Below are 25293 nucleotides of genomic sequence, written 5' to 3'. Positions count from 1 at the left end.
TCAAGATGGCCGCCACCATGCATGCTGAGCCAGGTGACACGTCAACGGCCCGCGAAACGCCCAAATGTCCACTGGGCTAGTGCTCAGGTGGCCAGTCTGAGACACAACAGTCTCGTTGTATGTGCATGTTTGTGTGGGTGTGGGTGTAATCCATCTCTCCCTTCGTTGGTACATCAAGGTAAATAAAGTGTCTTTTAAAAACCCAAGTATGTGTTCATGTGTTTCTAGAAAGGGCTAACCAGGGGAACAGAGGGTAGCTCTGTGACAGCATACGACACATCTTTTCACTACTTTGGCCACCAGAAATAGCTTCGCGCTAAGGCCTTCATTCTAGTGATGCCGATGTGACCATGATGTAGTTGCTGTATCAAGGCGACCCGTCCTGGTGGCGGCACCACTATGCGTGAGCCCCACAATACACACCCATCTTGTACACTTAACTCTGTTTTCCTAACAGCATATGGTTGGAAAGCTGGGTCCCGGTCTTGGGGCGGCCAACCAAGTTGGACGAACTGCGCCACTCTGGACAACACAGGATCTCGGCTGGTCCATCGGTTCATTGCAGCTGCCGAAACGAGGGTCACATTCTCCATCATTAGAACTCGTTCCTCCTGTCCACTCTTGACAGCCTGGTGGGGTAGAGGGAGTCTACTCAACGCATCAGCATTGCTATGATGTTTCCCCGGCTTGTAAACCCACTCGTACTCATACGCTCTCAAGGTTACTGCCCACCGCTGTATACGGGGGGAAGCCATTTGAGGCACAGCTTTCATCTCATTGAAGAGAGACAGTAATGGTTTATGATTAGTGCAAATGACAAACCTTCTTCCATATAAATATTTATGAAAACGCTGAATGCCAAATATCACCGCCAGACCTTCTTTGTCCAGTTGTGAGTAATTCGATTCAGCGGACGTTAGTGTCCTCGACATGAAGCTGATTGGTCTCTCCTGTCCATTTGGCATGCGATGCGACAACACCACTCCCACTCCATAAGAAGAAGCATCGCAGGATAGGATCAGATCTTTTTGGCTGTCATAATGCACTAACACATCCGATGACTGCATGAGTCGCTTAGACTCCTCAAAAGCTCTCTCCGGACAGCGAGGTAGCGTTTATCAGAATGCTTTACTTCGGTTCACACGGGCATGAGCCATACAGAGCATAACAGGCTGACTGACACTTCTTCAGCTAGCTCTACACAACCCGTTTTAAATACTAAACAGCTATTGCCCCCTAGGGGACCATTCTAGTATGACCGAGATAACCTTCCCCATATACAACATCTGGCCATCCTCAATGTAACACCATCCATCCATCATATTCTTTCATTATTTATTTATTTCATTTATTAATTCGTTCATCCATGACAGGAAGTAATTTCCCTTCACACTGAAATTTGCATTTAATATGTGTTATGTAAGCTCTGTAGTCTTGCTTTTAGATATTTTAATCAATCCTTTAGAGAGAGTTTTATCTTTTTATACCAAGTGGTTTCATTTGTGTTGTTGCTGTCTCGGAAATGGGCAGGTTCCTTAGACTTTAAAAAGAGGAAGGAAAAAAACTTTAAAATAGTTTGCTTGCATTTGCAGTTTACTCTCATGAGTGTGTTTGCAGCGGCTGAACCCGCAGCGGTAAGAGACACACGTCATTAATATCGTCTAACTAATGAATCTCCAGTCACAGAAGAAACTTTTCTCTCATGAAAACCTCTGAACATCCGGAGATCATGTGTTCGTTCTTTAAACGAGTTTCACCCGTGGAAATCTACTAACAGGAAAGATTGTAAAGTATTTTTTTAAATCATTTTTGCAGTGTTTATAATGCAATAAACGGCTGTTATTATAGTGTTTATGACATATTGAACTGTTGTGTAAATGCTTTAGTGTCCTGTGGTGATGTCACCGATGACTCGTGCTCTGGTGTTTCTGCTCCTGGTTCCCGGTGAGTCTCTCTGTATAATTACACACGAGTTCATCATTACTAACTAATAGTAAAAGCTTTTGGCTAGTTAGCATGGATCAGTTATAGTTAGCCCTGCTGTCAGCCCCAGGAACAAATATCACTGGTAAAATATCTACTATAGTGTAGGGAAATTTCTGTGATTTATTGTATTTGTTGCTTCCAAAAAAAGTGTGTATTATTCCGATTTTTTCTGATATTATGCTTATGCTAACTGCTGAAGCTGCTAACATCCAGAGCAGAATGATGTTCATGGTTAGTGTTCAGTGTTCTGCTCATGCGTTTCATCATGTCTGTAGGCTTTCCACATATCACATCATAAGTGAAATTCTTCATTTATAAACAACAGTTTTGTAAAGAAAAGTAAAGAAGTTTTAATAAGCATTTATGGACCTCTTTAACTCTCAGATGGGCATTAATGTGTCAAGGCAAGTCATCTTCATTTATACAGCGCTTTTAGCAATGTAGATTGTTTCAAAGCTGCTTTACAGAGATAAACGTATAATTTAAGGTAACAGATAGTTTTGGCTTTATAGCGGTTCTTGAATAATGTTATTTTCCAGCTAAAGTTAGTTTTGATTGATTCACTTCTGTCGAAAGGATCATTAGTTATTAAATTAGGGGCCGCTAAGACGACAGCGTTCTCTCTACACAGACTTTAAACTGAACCTGTGAGAAACACTGATGGCGCTCGCGTGCGCATCAAGAATTAATTCTATAGTTATGTGCGTTTGAATATATGTGCGCATGTTTGAAATTCTCTACAAACCAAGCCTTAACAAACTACTTGTCCTGCCTATGTGTGTATGTGTGTTTCAGGAGTGTGTAGCCAGTGGCGTTATTGGAGTGTGAGTTACAGTCGGTCACACATCTGTGCACTAAAGGACTCAACAGTGATGATGAGCTGCACTTATACACACCCTGCTGGACATCAGATCAAGAAAGCGTTCTGGACCAAAACACAGATAAAAGATAAAGAAGAGTTTCCAGATCTGTCTGATGACCCTGAATACAGTCAGAGGCTTCAGTATCTGGGAGATAAACAGCAGATCTCCACCGTCACACTGAGTCATGTGACACTGAAGGATGAACACGTGTACTATTTCAGATTCATCACTGATCAACCTCGTGGAAAAAGGATTGGTGTTCCAGGAGTGACTCTTCATGTCACAGGTGATGATGAGTTTGATCTCTTCTTCTTCTGTGCATTATGTTGAATAATCATCAGTAGATGTAATGTGTGTGTTGTGTTCAGATCTCCAGGTGGAGTCTCCTCAGTAGATGTAATGTGTGTGTTGTGTTCAGATCTCCAGGTGGAGTCTCCTCAGTAGATGTAATGTGTGTGTGTTGTGTTCAGATCTCCAGGTGGAGTCTCCTCAGTAGATGTAATGTGTGTGTGTTGTGTTCAGATCTCCAGGTGGAGTCTCCTCAGTAGATGTAATGTGTGTGTGTTGTGTTCAGATCTCCAGGTGGAGTCTCCTCAGTAGATGTAATGTGTGTGTTGTGTTCAGATCTCCAGGTGGAGTCTCCTCAGTAGATGTAATGTGTGTGTTGTGTTCAGATCTCCAGGTGGAGTCTCCTCAGTAGATGTAATGTGTGTGTGTTGTGTTCAGATCTCCAGGTGGAGTCTCCTCAGTAGATGTAATGTGTGTGTTGTGTTCAGATCTCCAGGTGGAGTCTCCTCAGTAGATGTAATGTGTGTGTTGTGTTCAGATCTCCAGGTGGAGTCTCCTCAGTAGATGTAATGTGTGTGTTGTGTTCAGATCTCCAGGTGGAGTGTCCTCAGTAGATGTAATGTGTGTGTTGTGTTCAGATCTCCAGGTGGAGTCTCCTCAGTAGATGTAATGTGTGTGTGTTGTGTTCAGATCTCCAGGTGGAGTCTCCTCAGTAGATGTAATGTGTGTGTTGTGTTCAGATCTCCAGATGGATCTCCTCAGTAGATGTAATGTGTGTGTTGTGTTCAGATCTCCAGGTGGAGTCTCCTCAGTAGATGTAATGTGTGTGTTGTGTTCAGATCTCCAGGTGGAGTCTCCTCAGTAGATGTAATGTGTGTGTTGTGTTCAGATCTCCAGGTGGAGTCTCCTCAGTAGATGTAATGTGTGTGTTGTGTTCAGATCTCCAGGTGGGGTCTCCTCAGTAGATGTAATGTGTGTGTGTTGTGTTCAGATCTCCAGGTGGAGTCTCCTCAGTAGATGTAATGTGTGTGTGTTGTGTTCAGATCTCCAGGTGGAGTCTCCTCAGTAGATGTAATGTGTGTGTTGTGTTCAGATCTCCAGATGGATCTCCTCAGTAGATGTAATGTGTGTGTTGTGTTCAGATCTCCAGATGGATCTCCTCAGTAGATGTAATGTGTGTGTTGTGTTCAGATCTCCAGGTGGAGTCTCCTCAGTAGATGTAATGTGTGTGTTGTGTTCAGATCTCCAGATGGATCTCCTCAGTAGATGTAATGTGTGTGTTGTGTTCAGATCTCCAGGTGGAGTCTCATAAGTAGATGTAATGTGTGTGTGTTGTGTTCAGATCTCCAGGTGGAGTCTCCTCAGTAGATGTAATGTGTGTGTTGTGTTCAGATCTCCAGGTGGAGTCTCCTCAGTAGATGTAATGTGTGTGTTGTGTTCAGATCTCCAGGTGGAGTCTCCTCAGTAGATGTAATGTGTGTGTTGTGTTCAGATCTCCAGGTGGAGTCTCCTCAGTAGATGTAATGTGTGTGTTGTGTTCAGATCTCCAGGTGGAGTCTCCTCAGTAGATGTAATGTGTGTGTGTTGTGTTCAGATCTCCAGGTGGAGTCTCCTCAGTAGATGTAATGTGTGTGTGTTGTGTTCAGATCTCCAGGTGGAGTCTCCTCAGTAGATGTAATGTGTGTGTTGTGTTCAGATCTCCAGGTGGAGTCTCCTCAGTAGATGTAATGTGTGTGTTGTGTTCAGATCTCCAGATGGATCTCCTCAGTAGATGTAATGTGTGTGTTGTGTTCAGATCTCCAGGTGGAGTCTCCTCAGTAGATGTAATGTGTGTGTTGTGTTCAGATCTCCAGGTGGAGTCTCCTCAGTAGATGTAATGTGTGTGTGTTGTGTTCAGATCTCCAGGTGGAGTCTCCTCAGTAGATGTAATGTGTGTGTTGTGTTCAGATCTCCAGGTGGAGTCTCCTCAGTAGATGTAATGTGTGTGTTGTGTTCAGATCTCCAGGTGGAGTCTCCTCAGTAGATGTAATGTGTGTGTTGTGTTCAGATCTCCAGGTGGAGTCTCCTCAGTAGATGTAATGTGTGTGTTGTGTTCAGATCTCCAGGTGGAGTCTCCTGAGAGAGTGACAGAGGGAGATTCAGTGACTCTGACGTGTAAAAGCAGATGCGCTCTGACTGACAGAAGCACATTCATCTGGTACAGAAACTCACTGAAGATATTAACTGAGAGTAAACCCAGTCACAAACTCCTCCTCGATCCAGTCAGAAGAGAGGATTCAGGGACATACAGCTGTGGTGTCGACGGACACACACACATCTCTCCTGATGTTCAGCTCAATGTCACGTGTGAGTGTGTTCTTTAAAGTTTTCTTTCCAAAGCCAGTAGATCCACTTTTCCCTCCTTTTCTTTAAAAATTATAGTAATTGGGGCTAATCTTTAAAACATTTAAAGCAACACTGAGCTATTCTGAGACGGGTATGAAGTCTGAAATCTGAAGATTAAACATTAAATGATGTTTTATAAACAAAGTTCGGGAGGAGCACGTTCAAATAATTGATCCAATTATCACATCATTCCAACCAGCTGTCAACAATCAGTAATCAACATTTCTATCCAATCAGCATGAGTGGAGACCTATATAAATACTCATTCGACTCACCAACGTTCCTCGACAGTTTTTCAGCATCCCTCCACCACCCCGTCTCCTCACACTCGCCTGGTCACTTCCTAAACCAGCAATACGGGGGGAGTACTCTGGGTTCGCGCCGAATACCGAGCCCGGAGCCCTTTCCTCGGACAGCACGCCAAATATGCATACCATTTATTCCATCTGACTTATTTGTAAGTGTGAACTCGTGAAATGTCATATATTTCTCCTGTAGATCCTCGAGGGAATCCTGAGATCTCCATCAGTCCATCTGGTGTAATAGTGGAGGGAGATTCAGTGACTCTGACCTGCAGTGACTCAAACCCTCCTGCAGAAATCCTCTGGATTAAAGGAGGAACGATTGTAGGATCTGGAAGAGTCTACAGCATCTCAAACATCAGCTCTGGTGACAGTGGAGAATACAAGTGCAAGTCCAGCGATGAACATGGAGAGAAATACTCTGATGCTGTGACTTTAAACGTCATCTGTGAGTATATGATGGTTCAGTAACTGTGACATTAGATCCTCTAAACATTGTCAAGTGAAATTTATTGTGATTTCTGCTTTAGACCCACCACAGAATTTCTTAGTGTCATTCTTATTTTGTAGATTTAATTATGATGTTCTCCCTCTTTCAGATCCTCGTGGTCCTGGTTTGCTCGTCTGGATAGTGATCGCAGTGGCATGTGCAATATTCACCATCATAATCACCATCATACTATATGAAATGTAAATAAAAATGTATCAACAAGTAATATAATTTGCTTTTAAACTAATGCAAAAGTACATTTGAATATTACACAAAACAATGAAATGGCTTGTTTCCGTTTCTTTTCAACAGTCAGAAGAAAAGGATAAACTGTAGATCTGCAATACACGAGTATGAGGTGAGATGACCAACGAATCACAGAATGATACTAATAAATCAATAACAGCTTCTTTGTGCATGTAGAACACATATATTATCACTGACTGCTCTGAGACACGAAGGTTGAGGATCCAAATGCAGTTTATTTGAACAAAGTAATCCAAAGACGTAATCCAGCAAACAGGCAAGAGGTCAAAAAAGACCGGGTACTCAATCCAAACAATAACAGGGTCACAGGGGTCACGGGGTCACAGGGGTAACGGGGGTCACGGGGTCACAGGGGTCACAGAGGTCACAGGGGTAACGGGGGTCACAGGGGTCACAGGGGTAACGGGGGTCACAGGGTCACAGGGGTAATGGGGGTCACAGGGGTAACGGGGGTCACAGGGGTAACAGGGGTCACAGGGTCACAGGGGTAACGGGGGTCACAGGGGTCACAGGGTCAACGGGGGTCACAGGCAAAAAGGAAAATCCAAGGACAGGCAGAGATCAAAACCAAGAACACGGGAATAACAGACACAACACTCAAACGATCTGAAGAGAAAACGCAAAAGTGGCGTTGCGTTATCACTTTTTATTCTGCGTTTAGACGAGCGTTATGGGGGGAAATCTGCGTGCATATGGTGACGCAAAAGTGTGTGAGATTGGTGAGATTAGTGTGCACTCCAGACGGCTAGGTGGCGATGTGGAGCACTGACAGTGAAAGAGACGCTGACACAGTTTCTCATGTGTAATACGGTAAAGCTGCTGCTTTAACCCTCGCTGCTCTTCGCCTGTCGCTCAAAAATGACAGATTTTTTTGGTATTTTTTGTCAATGAAATGAATGCTATATTTTAGTTTGATAATGTTTTGCTATTGTCCTGTACTGGCGCATGCCTGTGACGTAAACACGTACGCGACGCCTTCACTGTCTAGCAGACTTTTGCGTTTTTACCCTTTAGACGGGAACGTGACGGTGGAGCGTTTTAAAGATCTCCACTCTTGGAGGGTGGTTTCACTTTTTTGCTTTTTTAAGCCCCAAAAACGCCGTTGCCGTGTAAACGAAAGGCACATCCGATAAAATATTTTCAAGTTTTCACCCGCGAGCGTTCTCGTGTAAACAGGGCCTAAGAATTGCAGTAAACTCACTAAACAAGACTTTGCAGAGAATGAATGTGAAAACCAGGCTATTATAGGGTGAGCAAACAAGGTAATGAGACACAGGTGAATGTGATAATGGATGATAGTCTGACCTGAGGATTATGGGGAATGGAGTCTGTGGATGTGTGGTGTGGAGTGCCCTCTGGTGGTAATCCCAGGTACTCTCACTGGTGATCGTTACATACACACACACACATATATATATGTGTTTCCCTGTAGAACGATCCCAGAACTGATCCCAGTGAAGGCACATATACAGGGCTTGACCTCAAGTCCAGATCATCTGACCTCTACGACACACTCACAGTAAGAGAAATATCAAAAACTACATGTGCAAAAGAGTTTGAGCATTTACAAGTCAGATAATAATAAATAATCGATGTGTTTTTGCCATAGACTGTCCACCCCAGACCTGCTGTTCTCCAGTCGGGCTCTTCTGAACATAAGAATCTGTCAGTGAGTTTCTCAAGTCTCAATGTCCTCAGTAGTCAATCAACTAGTCAATAGATACTAAACAGTGTTTTCTTTCTGTTACAAGACGGATTATACGAGTCGTTTCACTGACAGAAATATATATATTTTTCTGAGATTATTTGTACCACTTGTAGTGTTGATTTATGTAAATGTGTCTTATTTCTGTTGTCGACACAGCAAGACGCCACAGTAAGATGAAGCACAAGCTAAACTTTACTCAGCGTTACTCATCGCTGGACACATCTAGCCTGGCTCCGCCCAGAGGTGGACAAAGTTCACAACTTCCTTACTGGAGTAAAAGTACAGATACTACTGGTCAAATATTACTCCGTTACAAGTAAAAGTTGTAAAGACCGATGTTTACTTAAGTAAAAGTACAGAAGTACTCATTTTTAAAAGTACTTAAGTATCAAAAGTAAATGTCAATGCATTGTTTTATTATTGTTGCATGTAATACATTTACAGTGCCTTATGCCTCTGAATCTCTGCCTGCTACCCTCATATCAATATCACATGTATTTCTATAACACAGTTCCAGTCGTGGGATTGATTAAGTGTACAATAATGTCCACAATGGCTTCGGACACACAAATGGCTGTTCCCAGAATTTTTGGCTTTTAGTATGAATATGTTCGCCTTACTGTGATCTATAAGCTAGTGTGCTCCAAAACAATGACAAAATTCACATTTAGAAGACCAAACCCAACGTCGAAAATGAAAATCAGGTTGATTGTAGAATCCAATGTCAGATTGACGTTAATCTCCAACGTTGGACAGATGTTGTATTGTGGTTGAGAATCGGTTGACGTCAGAAACCAACATCAGTCGACGTCAACCAGACTTTCATTTACAACCCAAATGCAACCCAAATCATCCCTGACGTTATACTCTCTACTCAAGGACCTTGACAGTAAAAAGTACAATATTTGTCTTTCAAATGTAGTAAAGTTAAAGTAAAAAGTTTCCAGAAAAAATAATACTCAAGTTAAGTACAGATACTCCAAAAGTGTACTTAAGTACAGTACTCAAGTAATTGTACTTTGTTACTGTCCACCACTGGCTCCGCCCTCCGACGTACTTCCGCTCAATTTTAATTTTCCTTCAGAACTACGTCTGGGTTTGCGGTGTATTCTTGGTCAATTTTTGTACCGGTCCAACCAGCGAACAGGGAGTGTCTGAGAATGGTGGCGTTGAGGTCGTGCGCTAGTTTGAGTTGAAGTTTCGTCACGACCAAACGTTAGCGGTTGGTTACGGCAGATCCAGAGCGGCTCTGGGCAGATCAATAGTTGTAAACTTCAACAGAGGACCGCCTTCGAGTAAGTTAACGCTTGTCAATGGAGAGCGGCCAGACTAAACAGTCAATGTGTAATTAATAAATGAGTTTAGAGTTGTTTCTGTAATATTTTATTCATTGTATCTGTGTATTAAAGGGTCCACGCGACAGATTTTTCTCTTTATTCCTTTTCAAATAAAACATTAAATGATAAAAAGGTTTCATTCTGTTGATAATCTGTGCTTTAAAGTGTATATTAAACTGGCCAAGTCACGTGATTTCTGAAAACGAGGCGTTGTCAGGTTTATTTTCAATGTCAAACGAAATGTGAAATTCTGATAATTTGATGCTAAAACTGTGGTTCTCAAACTGTTTTGATCACGCGCTTCATGACACATTGAGGGGGAGGGGTTATAACTCATCCGTTTAAATTATATTAAGCCTTTAAGTTGTGCATAATTAAGGGCGTGGCCACTTGATTGACAGGTGGATTGCCGCTGATGTCACTACTAGCCGTTTGTCTGCTATCTGTTAGCGGCACGTCACCTCAGCTAATCCGCATCGCGGCACATTTCCGGTTATTGCGGTGCCAAGATGGCGACGGCCGGCTCCGCCCACTTTGAGTCACGGACTCACGTCCATATGTTTTTACAGTCATTGGTGCAAAGCAACTTTTAGACACGTGTTAGTGTCGCTGTTGAAGGGGAGCAAGTTCACAATAGCAGTTTGTTTGCGATGACTTTTGTAGCCGCTTTAGAAGAGGCAGAGAGCCAAGCTCAACACACGAACGCTATTAGCATGGCTAATACCCCTCCTCGTCCCCTATCCTGACATGCGGTGGGTTTTGTCAGTAATGTGTAAGATGTTGGCATGTATAACATACAAATAAGATATAAACCAAAAAGAGAGCTTGAGTATACAAAGCGTCCGGTGTGAACGCACCATAAAAGTCCTCTTTATCACTTTGAGCTTTGGATGAGTCTGGAAACCTTATTCTGGTAGTCATAAAATAAATATAACTTATAAATTACAAGAAGATAACGGCTAATATAATATACACTGCCTTGCCAAAAAAAAAAAAAAAAGAAGTCGCTGTTTGGATTTAAGTAGGGAAATACTTAAGAGTCTATGATTGGATCACTTGTGCAATGATTATTATGTTTCTAGTATGTTATTTGGCAACAGTTTTTCTAACCCTACTTGTAGCTTTTCTCCTATTGGGGTAAATCATTTTTTGGAAAATTGTCTGAAACTTCACTCACATTCCTCTTTTTTCCTTTCTTACTACGACCGTATTTTCTGATGTCACTAAATTATGTCACTTATTAATGTCATGATATTACTAAAATAAAATGTACAATTTAATACGCATGATTTATCCTATCCTCAGTCATTGCATCCTAACAGTGAAATAACTAATTTATGTAGCCTACATAATAAATACAATATATAAGTCTATCTGATATCAAGACTAGATAAATTAGCAAAAAATCTAAAGATTTTACAGAAATGCTAATTCTCATTGAGATCTTTAAATAAAATGAATACTCTTATACAAATATTGATGAAATCAGAGCCACATAAATTCTAATGCTTCAAGCTTATTGCTGATTTTGTGTCGTGAACATTGATTTTGCAGTGTATTTATCTTGAACACATTTTGTGTTTATTTATTTTAAACTGTAAATGTTGTTCTACATACTTTGAGATCCTGCTGGTTTTATGTAAGTGTATATTTCTGTAATGATCATGTGATTCAGATAGGTGGCGCTATGACACCATAAACCACCAGCGAACTTAAGTCACATTACATTACATTTCTTCATAACTTAGATATAATTCATTAAGTGTGTTTTTAATCTGCTGTTATTATTTATTTATTTGATATTATACTTTATATTTTAAACGTTCATACCATTTAGTAAAAAAAGGAAATGAACATAATTATCTAATATAAAGAAACAGATTTTTTATCCACGTGTCATTTTAATATCAGTATCTGGCATCTATTAGGATTCCAAACCAGAATAAATATATAAATAAACTCTATTTAATTTAATAATAGGAAAATAAATCAAATAAATAAATGTCTTGACAAAACAAATATAATTCATTTTTAAATATATTCCCGGTTTTATTTTTGTATTGCTTTTCCTTTATTTAGTAGCTATTTTCTCTATTTATTCTTAATTTATTTAAACTTTTATTTGCTCTTTCATTTATTTTTTCATGTATTTTTATATTTATGCCTTCATTTGTTTTTATATTTATGTATCTATTCCCACATGTATTTATTTACTATCACATTTATTTCTATATATTTATTAATAAATGTATTCATTTTATATATGTTTTATAAAGGTGGATACATTTATTTATTTTTTAACGGCGTCCTCAAGGGGGCGCGGCTATTAAAAATATTAATTTGCGGAGAAAGTCTGCAGCCAATGAAAAGCGGAAGGTCAGAATATGCTAATGAGCTCTTGACAGCTGTGAGACTGGAAAGTCTGGAATCCTGCAGCTCGTGAGGAGGAGAGGAACCGTTAACTCTCTCAACTCTCAAACTGACAGGATTTCATCATGGATACCACACTTACTTCATTATAAACGGCTGTCGGTGTAGTATAACGTTAAAGTGTGCGGTTTTCCTCCTCTTTAGATGTGTTTGCGGTGAAGGAGTCGTTAATAATGTTCCGTTTGTTCTCGTCGGAGCGCGGGCGACAGAAGCAGCGGCTCGAGCTCAGTCTGGCGGGAATCTGCGAGCTCGAGCTGCTCAAGCGCAGGCACGAGGCGTTGGTCATCAGCGCGCTCGCGCTACACGCACCCGAACCGAACCCGAAGTGCCCGAACCAGAACCCGAACCCAAGGTGCCCGCCGCCGGTAAGCCTTCTCCACGGATATCTTTATACACTTTAGAAACACTGGAGAAGAAGTTTAATTTGTTAAATACGCGAGGGAGAAGTTCTACATAACGAATATTCGCATATTAATCCACTCAAACACATAAAGAAAACACTTTATTTTATTTTTTATAGTTTTGTGGTGTTCTCCTACACTGAAAAAAAAAATGGTGTAGAAACCGTTTTCACTCAGAAATTCCACACATAATTTGAAGTATAAAGACTTAAATAGTATTTTCCTCTACAAACAACAAAATGGTGGGTTGTTTCAACGGTCAAATATGGACAAACCCAACCGTTGAAACAACCCAGCATTATTTACAGCTTTAGTAATAGTATGTTTTAGTGCTATATGAGTTTATTTTTCTACAGTAAAGCAGAACAAAATTGTCATGATCATTCGCGAAACGTGTTGTTTTTGTTCCTCAGACTAAAGTTTGAAGTATCATGAGCAGAATATAATAATAATGTTCATTGTTGAGCCACAGAAAGTGTTAGGTTAAAAATACTTCTAAAGCATTTATTAATCTTAGTTACCGCTATTTTTAACATGTACTAATACATTATTAAAATTTAAAAGTTTATGATTTGATGGGCCTGAGCTGATATGAAAGATACCGTAAACAATATTTAATGCATTAACTAAGCATTGTTGCTGGACTTTAGATTGACCTGATGGTGTTTGATGAGGGTTCGGGATCTAAAGACACACACAGACACACACACACAGGGTAATTAAATAATATTAACATATACAACTTTTGATTTCAATAATGTATTCCTTAATATTGTACTTATTGTACTTGGATGTATTCATTAATCATTGATAACTAATGATAAATGGATCCTTACAGTGTAATTAAACTGAATTAAACCTGTACAGTGTTACAATTTCATATTGATGACAACTATAGTCATATAGATTAGTCTTGATTTTTTATTTTTTTTAAACTTTCTTAAATCGCTTAAATCTTAAAAAGAGCTTTGAAAGAGAAATCTCTGGGAACAGGTGACACTTACATTAGAAGTATTACATCATTAATTAATGATCACAATGTTGTGAACAGTTATGTCAGACAGTAGCAGCATTAAGACATCAGTTAATAAATTAACATATAAATAAACTTGGACTGAGTTGATCTGAATTAGGACTCTTCTTCTTCTGTCTTCTGTGACGCTGCTTTGAAATGATCTGTACTGTTAAAGCGCTGTAGAAATAAAGCTGATAATAAGATAAAACATAAATCAGTTAGAGAAGCAGCTCAGCAACTTAACCTTTTCTTCTCATCAATTATTCACACACACACACACACACACACACACTCACTCGTTTGAACGCTGCAATTATTCCTTCACTCCTGAATCTGCAGGAGAAACACAACAAGCCATTAATTAAAGCAGAACTGGCCAATCAGAGCGCAGGACCACCAGCACTACACACACACACACACAGACCACCAGCACTACACTAACACACACACACTTGTGTTTATACAACACACACACACAGATGAAATGAGGGCAAGTGTTTCCGGCTGTTGTCTTGTGTCAGATTGCTGTCAGCGCTGATGCCAGGAATAAACACTGAGTGTGTGTGTGTGTGTGTGAGAGAGTGTGAGAGAGTGTGAGTGAGTGAGTGAGTGAGGGTATAAGAGTGTGTCAGTATCAGTGTGTGTGAAAGTGAGTGAGAATGTGAGAGTGAGTGTGTGTGTACTTGAGTGTGATTGTGTGTGTGAGATTGAGTAAGTGTGTGTGAGTATCTCTTGTCAACCTTCAGTGTGATTTTGTCCTTTAGGGTTGGGTATCATTTGTTTTTTTCCCTCTATACCGGTGCCTGATCCGATGCTTTAAAAAGAGAGCCTCAAAACGATGGTGAATGACATTTAAAAAAAAAAATTATTAAAAAAAATCGAAATAAAAACATTTTGCAGGAAACACAGGACGAGATGTAATACATCCTTTAAGTGCAAGCGCGTACCAGGAGAATGTACTTGACCTTGGCAGTGTATTTGTCACAGTTTTCGGGTAGGCCACATCGTCAGTAGTACACCTCAGGCTTCATTGGATGTTTCGGCCATTATAACTAGACATCCTCGGTTGAGGAAGGCCCTACGGGGGTGATCAAGTCCCCGCAGTGCATCCCCCCAATCTCCCAATCAAGCTGGAGCCCAGCAAGAGTCTTGTCTCTTCAAGAGTCTTGGCCCCTCGAAGCTGACCATGCTCCAGAGAAGTGGACCTGCACCTGGCTACCTTTGCCCCCATGCGGACAAAGTTGATCTGCAGTGGATTGGGTGCTGATGGTGGTAGGGAGTTGGATGCGGTCCGTTTGTTTTCCAGGGTGGCTGCGAGTATCTTAAGGACTTGGTTATGACGCCAAGTGTATGTTTTGCAAGCGTGTGTTAAAATACAGACAGTCTTGCGGCAAAAGTTCTGACATCGGTGAAACGTCTCCTACCTTCAGCCACGTCTCAGCCAAAAACAAGAAGTCCAGCTTGTTTTCCGCCATAAAGTCGTTCAGGATAAAGGTTTTATTTCCAACCGCCTGTACATTGAGTAACGCCATATTCAGTCGAGCCTCGCCGCTGGTCATCTGCTGCTCACGGCATAGGGGCCGAAGATTTTGCTGGTTAACCCTTCTCTCGTAGACCCGATCCACTGCAGGCACAAGCCACCTACCCAGAGCTTCCCACGACCGGCAAGTGATTCTCCGCCCCTTTGTTTCGAGCGTAGTTTGTCTGGAAGACCTAATACAGTTCCGGGCTCCAACAGTCCGTTTTAATCTGGTAATAATTCCACCACGCTTTCTGCCGCGTCTGCATCGTTTAGCAACGAAGGGAAGTCGCAGCAGGGAATATCCTCCAGTAGTGGTGGTGGAGGAAGATGCGAGTCTTTATAATCATCTTTAAAGAAGGTCTCAACCGAAACTCGGATGGATAGCAGCTGGGAACGGTCGTAGACCAGCAAAGAGGAGGTATGTTGAACAAAACCAGTTATTAGCAATAACATAAATACTAAAACATATAAAGACCACGCCACAGGTAGACGGCATGCCACATACACCGGCTCCATCTTTTCCTTCCTGTTCAAGCTGTCTCCTGTCTTATGTTTATATTCCATTGCTTCTTTGTATGTTATTTTTTAATTAAGTGTTTGATTCTACTGTTTGTGAAACACCTTGGGCAACGTCTGTTGTATTATGTGTGCTATATAAATATTTAAACAAAGAAAAAGTGTAACATCCCTGGGTGAGGCTGACTTGAGAGAACCTGGCCTGGAGCGGAGGGCACATCCTGGATCTTCACCCAACCACTGATGGAGATTGCTAGGTGTTGGAAGAACATCATATGTAGCCCTGAAGATGAAGCTGATTCACTTCGCTTCCATGCTCCACAACTCCTTCCAGCGGATCCTCCTTCTCTCCACACTCTCCCTGCGTGTCCACTGTCCCTGTTTGCCAAGAGAAACTGCCTTGGCCCAGCTTGCTGCTTCTTCCTGCCGGTGTATTTCCTCCACCACCAATTTCCCCCGTTCTGGTGCCGTGGCTGTATTCCAGGTTGGTAGCCTAGTTGTTAGCCCATCACGAGATTTCATCAGTGTCATCTGGAGTCTTACTTTAGCACACTTGAATTCCTCTGTGAGACTGGTGAGGGGCAGTTTGAGGGCGCAATCTCCGTAGAGGCATCGAGGCACTCCAAGCCATTTCTTGATGTAGCCTGTGATTCCTCTTTCCAACTTCTCCACTGTTGAGATTGGGACCTCAAAAATGGTAAGGGGCCACAGCACTCGGGGAAGAAGGCCAAACTGTAAACACGAGGCCTTCAATCTTCCAGGGAGCTGAGTGTTGTTAATGGCCTGGAGCCCACTTCTGATTTCTTCCCGCAGCTGCTGTACCTGATCTTTCCTTCAGGCTGGCATCATACCACCTTCCAAGGCTCTTAACAGGCTGGTCAGACACTGTTGGGATGGGCTCCTCTCCAATGAAGAATCTGCAGTCAGAGAGCACTCCCTTGACAATGGAAATGCTGCGTGACTTTGATGGCTTTATCTTAATGCGAGCCCAGCTGATGTTCTCTTCCAGTTTTCCGAGCAGTTTCCTGGCACATGGAGCAGTGGTGGTCAGAGTAGTGGAAGGCGTGTGCCCGAGTTAACCCGCTGCCCACCCACTACCCATTTTGACACCCGGATGATGACCTCTATTGCCATAAAAAATTCTTAAAATGTAATATATTAGAATTTTAGAGTAAATATATAAATATAAGTAGTCTAAATACAACGCAACACATTTACATTACAAATTCACAATAAAACCTAAGCCACCTAACAATAATGTAACACTAAATAACACTACAGTACTAATAACAGCAAAGTAGTCTGTATTCTTGGTATGCATGCCCTGCACACGGCGAGCGGTACTTCAGAGCGCATCGCCGTAAATGCCGTGACGAAACCCATCGTGGAAGGAGAACGCCTACAATGTGCATCTACGTCATCCATTTATAATTGAAAGGATTGTTATTGCCGCTTCCATAGATATCTGTGTATTTTACAAACTATAAATGTTGTTTTGCTAGTACTTATGTGTATTTAAATGTCTGAAGCCTAAAATAAAGCTTGTGTGGTTGAAAATACTGAATAGTTGTGATGAGACATCGCTGAGCGCGTCTGTCTCCTGCTCAGCGCTAGCCAACGCAGATTTGAATTGAGCAGTTGATGATCACGCGATCTGAACATTAAGCGCACCAGTGTGAACGATCGTACGCGTCAAAGGGTTAACTAGCGATCACATGCGGTGATGATGCTTACCAGAGCACATATTAGCTGACGAGCTGACGCATCAGTGGCACCGAAATCAGCGTTTGATTCGGTCCGGTTACACACCGGTTACTTGGGTACCGGTTCCATATCAGTGCCCGGTTTCCGTACCCAACCCTAGTGTCCTTGTGTAAATCAGTCAATATGAATAATTGACAGTGAAATGCTTTTGTCAGATTGATTGGATCTCATGCGGCCGCTGTTTCCATGACGACGAGTCGCTTCATCAGGTTAAGCTAACAGCCTTAGCATGATCTTATTTGGGGGCCCAGGAGACATTAGTAAACACACACACACACACACACACACACACACACTGCTGACATCTGACCTGTAAACACTTCCCCCAAAACACACACACACACACACACACAGTCGTCAGCTGTCGGACACACACACACACACTGCTGTACTGATTGGATCTGCTGATGTTGTTTTCATTAATCAGAGTCTGAAACTAAACTAGGCTTGAGATACTAGATATCATGTTCACGTGGGTCGGTTTAGTCATGCGAAAAATTGTGATATTCCTGAAAATTTTTTTTTAATGAACAGTATTATTATTATTATTACGTTATTAGTACATCTACAGTACAGTAATATATTTCTGTCCTAATTTCTTCAGGTTAAACTGAACTTATCTTGTCTCTGACATCATAGATGAAGATGTTCTTGTTTAATTACACACAGGACGTTACGTTCCTCGTTCCCAGAAACCCATTCTGCATCCTCCACTCATCTGAGTTTAACAAACCTGTTCGTTTCACAGTGTGTGTGTGTGTGTGTGTGTGTGTGTGTGTGTGTGTGTGTGTGTGCGAGCGAGCGAGTGAGTGTGTCTGTGTGTGAGTGAGTGTGTATGAGTGAGTGAGTGAGTGTGTGTGTTTGTGTGTGTGTCTGTGTCTGTGTGTGTGTGTGTGAGCGAGTGAGTGAGTGTGTATGAGTGAGTGAGTGAGTGTGTTTGTGTGTGTGTGTGTGTGAGCGAGTGAGTGAGTGTGTATGAGTGAGTGAGTGAGTGTGTGTGTGTGTGTGTGTGTGTGTGTGAGTGAGTGAGTATGAGTGAGTGAGTGAGTGTGTTTGTGTGTGTGTGTGTCTGTGTGTGTGTGTGTGTGTGAGCGAGTGAGTGAGTGTGTATGAGTGAGTGAGTGAGTGTGTTTGTGTGTGTGTGTCTGTGTGTGAGCGAGTGAGTGAGTGTGTGTGTATGAGTGAGTGAGTGTGTATGAGTGAGTGAGTGTGTATGAGTGAGTGAGTGTGTATGAGTGAGTGAGTGAGTGTGTTTGTGTGTGTGTGTGAGCGAGTGAGTGAGTGTGTATGAGTGAGTGAGTGTGTGTGTGTGTGTGTGTGTGTGTCAGACTGTGGTAGTTAGAGTGTGTTTGTGTGTGTGTATGTGTGTGAGCGAGTGAGTGAGTGTGTGTGAGTGAGTGTGTATGAGTGAGTGAGTGAGTGTGTTTGTGTGTGTATGTGTGTGAGCGAGTGAGTGTGTATGAGTGAGTGTGTTTGTGTGTGTGTGTCTGTGTGTGTGTGTGTGTGTGTGTGTGTGTGTGTGTGTGTGTGTGTGTGTGTGTGTGTGTGTGTGTGTGTGTGTGTGTGTGTGTCAGACTGTGGTAGTTAGAGTGTGTTTGTGTAGGGCTGTGACGATAACCGCATTACCGCAGTAATGAGATGCCTACTGCGCTGTTGAGGTCATCACCGCACTTTTGTGTAATTATTAAAAAAAAAAATTAACAGATTTTATGCAACTTGTTGAAACTTTTAATAATTTACTGTACAAAAAATGTGTTACAAATGATGACAAAAACTGTTCCATAATTCCTATTAAACTCAAAAAAATTCATAAAAAACAACAAAGTTATAGAAATAAATTGTTTCATGTTATTATTGTAAATATGTTTATTAGCCTAGCCTATGTTAATAATTAGAATTTTTCAAAGCAAAAACTAAATGAAATAGCCTATTGTATCATCCCGTAAATAACTGGGCAAACCTTATGGATACTAGCGGTGGGCATTTCAAGCAAAAATTATATTCGATGATCTTGGGAATTATTCAAGTATTATTCGAAAGCAATTATTACCGGTAAAACGGCGTTCGCTCAAACCCCGCTCCGACAGTAAATTTCTCTGTACTGTACTATACGTGTTGTAGCCATTAAAGAAAACACATTTAGATTCATATTTATGTTGAAATAATATAAAGTTATTTTTTATTTAATCTATGTTGAATATGAAAAGTGAACAGCATGAGTAAGATAGGAAGATGCGCCATCGGGAGACACAATGGAGTGGGTTAGACATGATTCTGACACAAGTTTGGTTTTGTACAAAGCCTTTTAAAGGGAATTTCGTTTTGTATAAATTGTATCTTAATTTTAAATCAATGTTTAATCAACCAATTGCCTGGATTTAATAAATAAAAAGCAAATATTGCAGACAATATACTCAGGACATGGAGGCGCCGGCGCGATCTCTTGCATTGCACGTGACCTGGAGCGCGTCTCATAAATGAACCGAAACTCGGAGTGTTTAACCGAACATAATCTCTAGATATCTGTCCGAACCCGTCGGCTCAGGTATCCATCCTCTAGTGTGTGTGTGTGTTTCAGGAGGGCGTGTGGAGTTTGATGAAGCTCCTGCAGCATCAGGTCGGAGAGCTAAAGATGGACGCCGTCGAGACTTTCATTGAAGCGTCACACACTCGACCCAGCTCAGGTAACACACACACCACATCATCACATCACATGTTCATCATCACGGCTCAGGTAACACACACCACATCATGTTCATTAGGGGTGGGGGAAAAATCTCAATCACGCGACACTGTTATTATGACACAGCGCTGGGAGATCCAGTGAGAAAGCCTTTGAATTCACAGCAGAATTAATAACATTAATAAATCGCAGCGAGATGAGCGCAGATTTCTGTTATAACCCACTCGTCCGATCAGCGCTGGCGTCCAGCACCGCCTTGAACGCTTACACCCTACCCGGAAAAGGCAAAGCGAATTACAAACTCTATCGAGACATATTGCCAAATCACACATCAATATTGGAAGGAAATTCATTATGGATCATATACATTTATCCAAAGCGACTTACATTGCATTTCAAGCTACACATCTACATTCTTATCAGTTCTTGCTTTCCCTGGGAATCGAACCCATGACCTTGGCGTTGCAAGCGCTAACGCTCTACTGTTGAGCTGCAGGAAAGGCTAGTGATGCTTGATTGTGATTGGCCGCTGGGGTCATTCTGTGTTCTGATGGAGCGCAACAGTCCAAATCCCTTCATGTTCTCCACTGAACCGACTGATCGACGAGGGCGGCGGTGCGAATGGAATATGAAAGGCTCAATATCAGTCTTTATGTTTGATTCTGCTGCTTGATACTGATTCCAGATCCAGTGCCAGTTGCATAAACACAGCTGTTGAGTTAAGACCAACTAGCAATTCGTTAGAGCTAATCAGTTCTTTTTATTATTAGTTTTTAAAAATTGTAATTATGTTTATTGAATTTTCATTATATTACAAATATAACAAGACATCACAAATAAATAAGTGTGTGTGTGTGTGTGTGTGTGTGTGTGTGTCAGGCTCCTCTGAACACACTGAGGTTCCTTGTCCTCTCGGCCCCCTCCGGCTCTCTGAGAGACACGAGTCTGTTGGTAAGTGGACCACCCAAATATACTCATACACTCGTCAAACACACACACACACACACACACACGTCTGTCAGCTCTGCACACACACACACACACACTCTCACTCACACACATATACAGACTCACACACACACACACAACTGTTATAGAGATTCAGTTCACTCGGTGTGGCTGTACACTGCAAAGCATATTTTCTTCCTCAGTATTTCTGTTTTCCAGCACAAATATCTAAACATTCTTAAATCAAGACACATTTACTGGAGAAGCAATTTGATAGATATTAAAGGACAAGTTGGGTATTTTACACTTAAAGCCCTGTTTACAGATCGTATCTGATGAAATAGAACGGTTAAGATAAAAATTTGGACACATGCTGCTGTCGCGAGAATTTTAGGATTATTTAGCTTTTGTGGACCTATTTTGCCGAACGCGTCACGCCCGTGATTCTTCCGTTGAGAGCTTGAATAATAGACACTCCAGCCCAGTTGGTGGCGATAATGCACCTTTGCCAATTGCAAGCAAACCACAGGCATATACACAGAAGAAGCAGAAGATCGCTGTCTTCATTGAAAGCATTACAAACAGACAGCTAATAATGGGGCGAATTTGTGCAGTTCCGAAATGCGGGAAGATTCGCGGCAAAAAAAGTTGTCACAGACTTCCTTTCAACAATCCAGAAAGGCTAAAGTGGCTAGAATTACTGGACTCCGTTGTCAACTGCCGTTCAAACTCTGCCTTTCTTTGCAGAAATTCCTCCTCTGAATATTCAGGCTCAAACCTATAACCCTGTCCATCAAAATCGATCTCAAAACCGTCATCCTCCCATATAAATGTCTCGGAATCCATTTCTAAGTTGACACAGATAGCTTCGATCTTGTAAAAATGTTTAGATAGCTTAGCCTACGATACCGCGTCCGCGACTGCATAAGACTACAAAAAGCATACAAACAACCCCATTTCCGTTTCCCGCGGCGGAGTAATACCGTAACGTTACCTCACACAACGAATCCAATACAACTTAATGGAGTTGGACAAAAACTACGATAAAACCTGTTGGAAAGCATCTTTTTCAGCGATTTTTGAGTGCACACACCAGTGAACACCCCTGACCACTCTGTGAGTTTCACGTCTTTGTAAACGAAAGTTGAATGTGTTTTAGGAAGGAGTCTTCCAGTGCACATAGACAACCATTGTGGGGGTGAGGGGGGGGGGGGGAAGCGGAATAAACCTAAAATTCTCGGGACAGCAGCATGTGTCCAAAGTTTAATCTTAACCGTTCTATTTCATCAGATGCGATCTGTAAACAGGGCTTTAAGTGTAAAATACCGAACTTACCCTTTGAGTCTTGTATTTTACCTTATAAATACAGTAAGTCTCAATCAACGTTTTTAAACATTCCAGAGTGTAACGTTAACTGTTTTTTGTTGTCAGTGAAATGGTTAAAGCAGAGACTGCAGAAAACACACACAGAGTCATGAGATCTTAATGCTTCTTTGTGAATATACACACCTGTGACACTGAGGAGAAAGAGCCGCTCTGTTAGAGAACACACACACACACACTCTCACTCTCTCTCTCTCTCTCTCTCTCTCTCTCTCACACACACACAGACACACACGCTCTCCATCACACTCTCTCTCTCTCTCTCTCTCTCACACACACACATACAGACACACTTACACACACACTTTCTCTCACAGACTTACTCACACAGTCTCTCTCTCACACACACACAGGCACACGCTCGCACACTTACACACACACACACAGTCAAACACTCTCTCTCACACACACACACACACAGTCAAACACTCTCTCTCACACACACACACACACTTACACACACACTTTCTCTCACAGACTTACTCACACAGTCTCTCTCTCACACACACACAGGCACACGCTCGCACACTTACACACACACACACACACAGTCAAACACTCTCTCTCACACACAGACACACTTACACACACTTTCTCTCACAGACATACTCACACAGTCTCTCTCTCACACACACACACACACACAGGCACACGCTCGCACACTTACACACACACACACTCACACACACACACACACACAGTCAAACACTCTCTCTCTCTCACACACAGACACACACAGTCAAACACTCTCACACACACGCTCTTACACACACTCTCTCACACACACTCAGTCAAACACTCACTCTCTCACGCACACACACACGCTCTCACACACACCCTCTCACACACACTCTCTCTCACACACACTCAGTCAAACACTCACTCTCACACACACACACACACGCTCTCACACACACGCTCTCACACACACTCTCTCTCACACACACACACACACAGTCAAACACTCACTCTCACACACACACACACGCTCTCACACACAGACATAAACAAAATTCTTAAATTTTCCAAATGTTTTGCATTTCCCCCCATTTTTAACCTTACCAGCTTTTTCAATTTGGTTACTACATTTTATTATTATTATATAAAGCACAGTCCAGGTGTGTGTGAGATGTGCTGTATAGTGTTTATAGTGCATCCAGTGTGAGGATGTCGTGCTGGTTAGTTGTTCCCAGTATTATAAAGATTCTCCCTCCCAGCATGCCGTTCTGCGTGTAAAAGACGTCTAACAGCGTCCACACACAGCCAGACGTCTAGAGTAAAACAAGGCAGCGTTTGTTCTGTCAGTGAAAGTTTAATAGACGTCTAAACCATCGCCCGAGAACAGACCAGTCATCAATTAGATAAAGAAATGAAACCGAACGGCTTGTAATCACTGTTGACTTTGCTCACATGATGGAATATCACATCTCAAGTTATTTTGGTAAAAACGACATGTGACCAAATTCCAGGTTATTTTGGCTAGAAGTGTGTGACTATATCGGGTCTATAGTTAATGGCTGTTTGATTGGCTGTCATTGTGTCGTCTGTGAGTGATGTGTGTGTTTCCCTCTTTCCCAGCAGCCTCTCCTGCGCTGGAGGGCGTGAGTGAAGACGAGCCGTGGGTCTGGCCCGATGAAGAGCCCAGCGCCGAGGACTACAGGCAGGCTCAGCGTGTGGAGACGTACATCATCGGGCTAATCCAGCGCCGCTCGCCTCATGCTAGGCCCGGCAAACCTCCGCGCACTAGCATGGGTCCCGAAACCAGAGTGATCCGGCAGAGTAGCATTAGCCGGGCCGGGATTCGCTCCACATCTCTGGATTTTCCCAGCAGCAGCGAAGCGGAATCCCCACAGCATGTCTACACACACACACACTCCTCCGACGAGCTGGTGAACGCGCAGTACATCCCAGCGCAGCCGTGCCGTGCTCTAGCGCACAAACCCGAGCGGAAGCCGAAGAAGTGCCGTTTCACGGAGGACAAGACCGCGGCGAAGAAGCCCGGAAGAAAAACCTGCCGCGCACAATCCGAGAACAACCTAGAGCGCAAATACAACACGGCGGAGAGGAACGTCACGGCTAAAGCACGCCGCGGATCTGCTCACCGGCGCTGGCGCTCCACGCTAGAACTGAGTCAGGACGAAGCCGAGCAGCCAATCAGACGCTCCCGTAAGCCTCGCGTGTACCGGGTCGAGTCCGAGTCCAGTCTGAGCGAGGCCGAGTCGCGCGGGTCCAGCTCGCGGTCCAGCGACTCTGACGAGAGCGGCGGATTGGTCTGGCCTCAGCAACTGGCTCCGCCCACTCAGCCTGGAAACAGCAGTGGATTGGTCTGGCCACAGCAGCTGGCTCCGCCCCCTCTGCTGGCTCCGCCCACTCCACCTGGAAACGCCCTGCAGCCCAAAGCCTTCGTGAAGATCAAGGCGTCGCACGCGCTCAAGAAGAAGATCCTGAGGTTCAGGACTGGGTCCCTTAAAGTCATGACCACCGTATGAGACTCACACACACACACACACACACACACGTTTACTTAGCTATCTCTCCATTGACGTTTTATACTGTCCAAACTGTATATTCTGTCCCCTTACACTAACCAAACCCATAAACCTACCAATCACACACACACACACACACATGTTTAGCTATCCTTGTGAGGACATACCATAGGCGTAAGGGTTTTTATACTGTACACACTGTATATTCTGTCCCGTCACTGCCCCATCCCTATTATTGTCATTTTTATTAGTTTTTCTTTTTTACTTTTCATAATAAATCCAGACAGTTACTGGAGAATCAACATATAACAACTGTATTCTTCAGGATAAACCCCTCGAGAAGCATCAAGGAGGTCCTAATACACAACAAATAGATAACACAAGACAAAACAATAACAATAATCACCGAATTCAAAACAACAAACACACCACTACTAAACCTACCCATCACACACACACACACTCACACACATACACACTCACACACACACTCTAACCTGACTCCTAAACCTACCC

General features: G+C 42.5%; 2 protein-coding genes across 3 annotated transcripts in view; both read left to right on the top strand.

Moving 5' to 3' along the window:
• Positions 1 to 1595: 1595 nt before the first annotated feature.
• LOC306991951 (B-cell receptor CD22-like) lies at positions 1596 to 9825 on the top strand. The gene is made up of 10 exons (XM_079600279.1): positions 1596 to 1785; positions 1887 to 1944; positions 2782 to 3135; positions 5235 to 5483; positions 6021 to 6272; positions 6424 to 6514; positions 6627 to 6672; positions 8014 to 8100; positions 8191 to 8250; positions 8446 to 9825. Exons 2-10 carry the CDS (start codon positions 1899 to 1901, stop codon positions 8464 to 8466), a joined length of 1206 nt encoding a protein of 401 aa, XP_079456405.1. The 5' UTR covers positions 1596 to 1785; positions 1887 to 1898; the 3' UTR covers positions 8467 to 9825.
• A 2165-nt stretch (positions 9826 to 11990) lies between these two features.
• The window catches only part of dact3a (dishevelled-binding antagonist of beta-catenin 3a), a 13878-nt gene continuing 575 nt past the window's right edge, over positions 11991 to 25293 (top strand). Inside the window, exons 1-4 of one of the 2 annotated variants that reach the window (XM_079600269.1) lie at positions 11991 to 12421; positions 19853 to 19958; positions 20837 to 20908; positions 23867 to 25293. The exon at positions 23867 to 25293 is cut by the window's right edge and continues 575 nt beyond it. In XM_079600269.1, the coding sequence (XP_079456395.1) occupies positions 12230 to 12421; positions 19853 to 19958; positions 20837 to 20908; positions 23867 to 24777 (1281 nt within the window). In that variant the 5' untranslated portion in view covers positions 11991 to 12229 and the 3' untranslated portion in view covers positions 24778 to 25293. The remainder of the gene's footprint in view (positions 12422 to 19852; positions 19959 to 20836; positions 20909 to 23866) is intronic. The other variant, XM_079600270.1, reaches the window with a different exon arrangement.

This window comes from Phoxinus phoxinus, assembly GCF_949152265.1.
Source record: "Phoxinus phoxinus genome assembly, chromosome: 23".
Lineage (NCBI taxonomy): Eukaryota > Metazoa > Chordata > Actinopteri > Cypriniformes > Leuciscidae > Phoxinus > Phoxinus phoxinus.
Note: the sequence above shows the minus strand (reverse complement) of the source record. Positions and strands in the feature narration are given on the sequence as shown.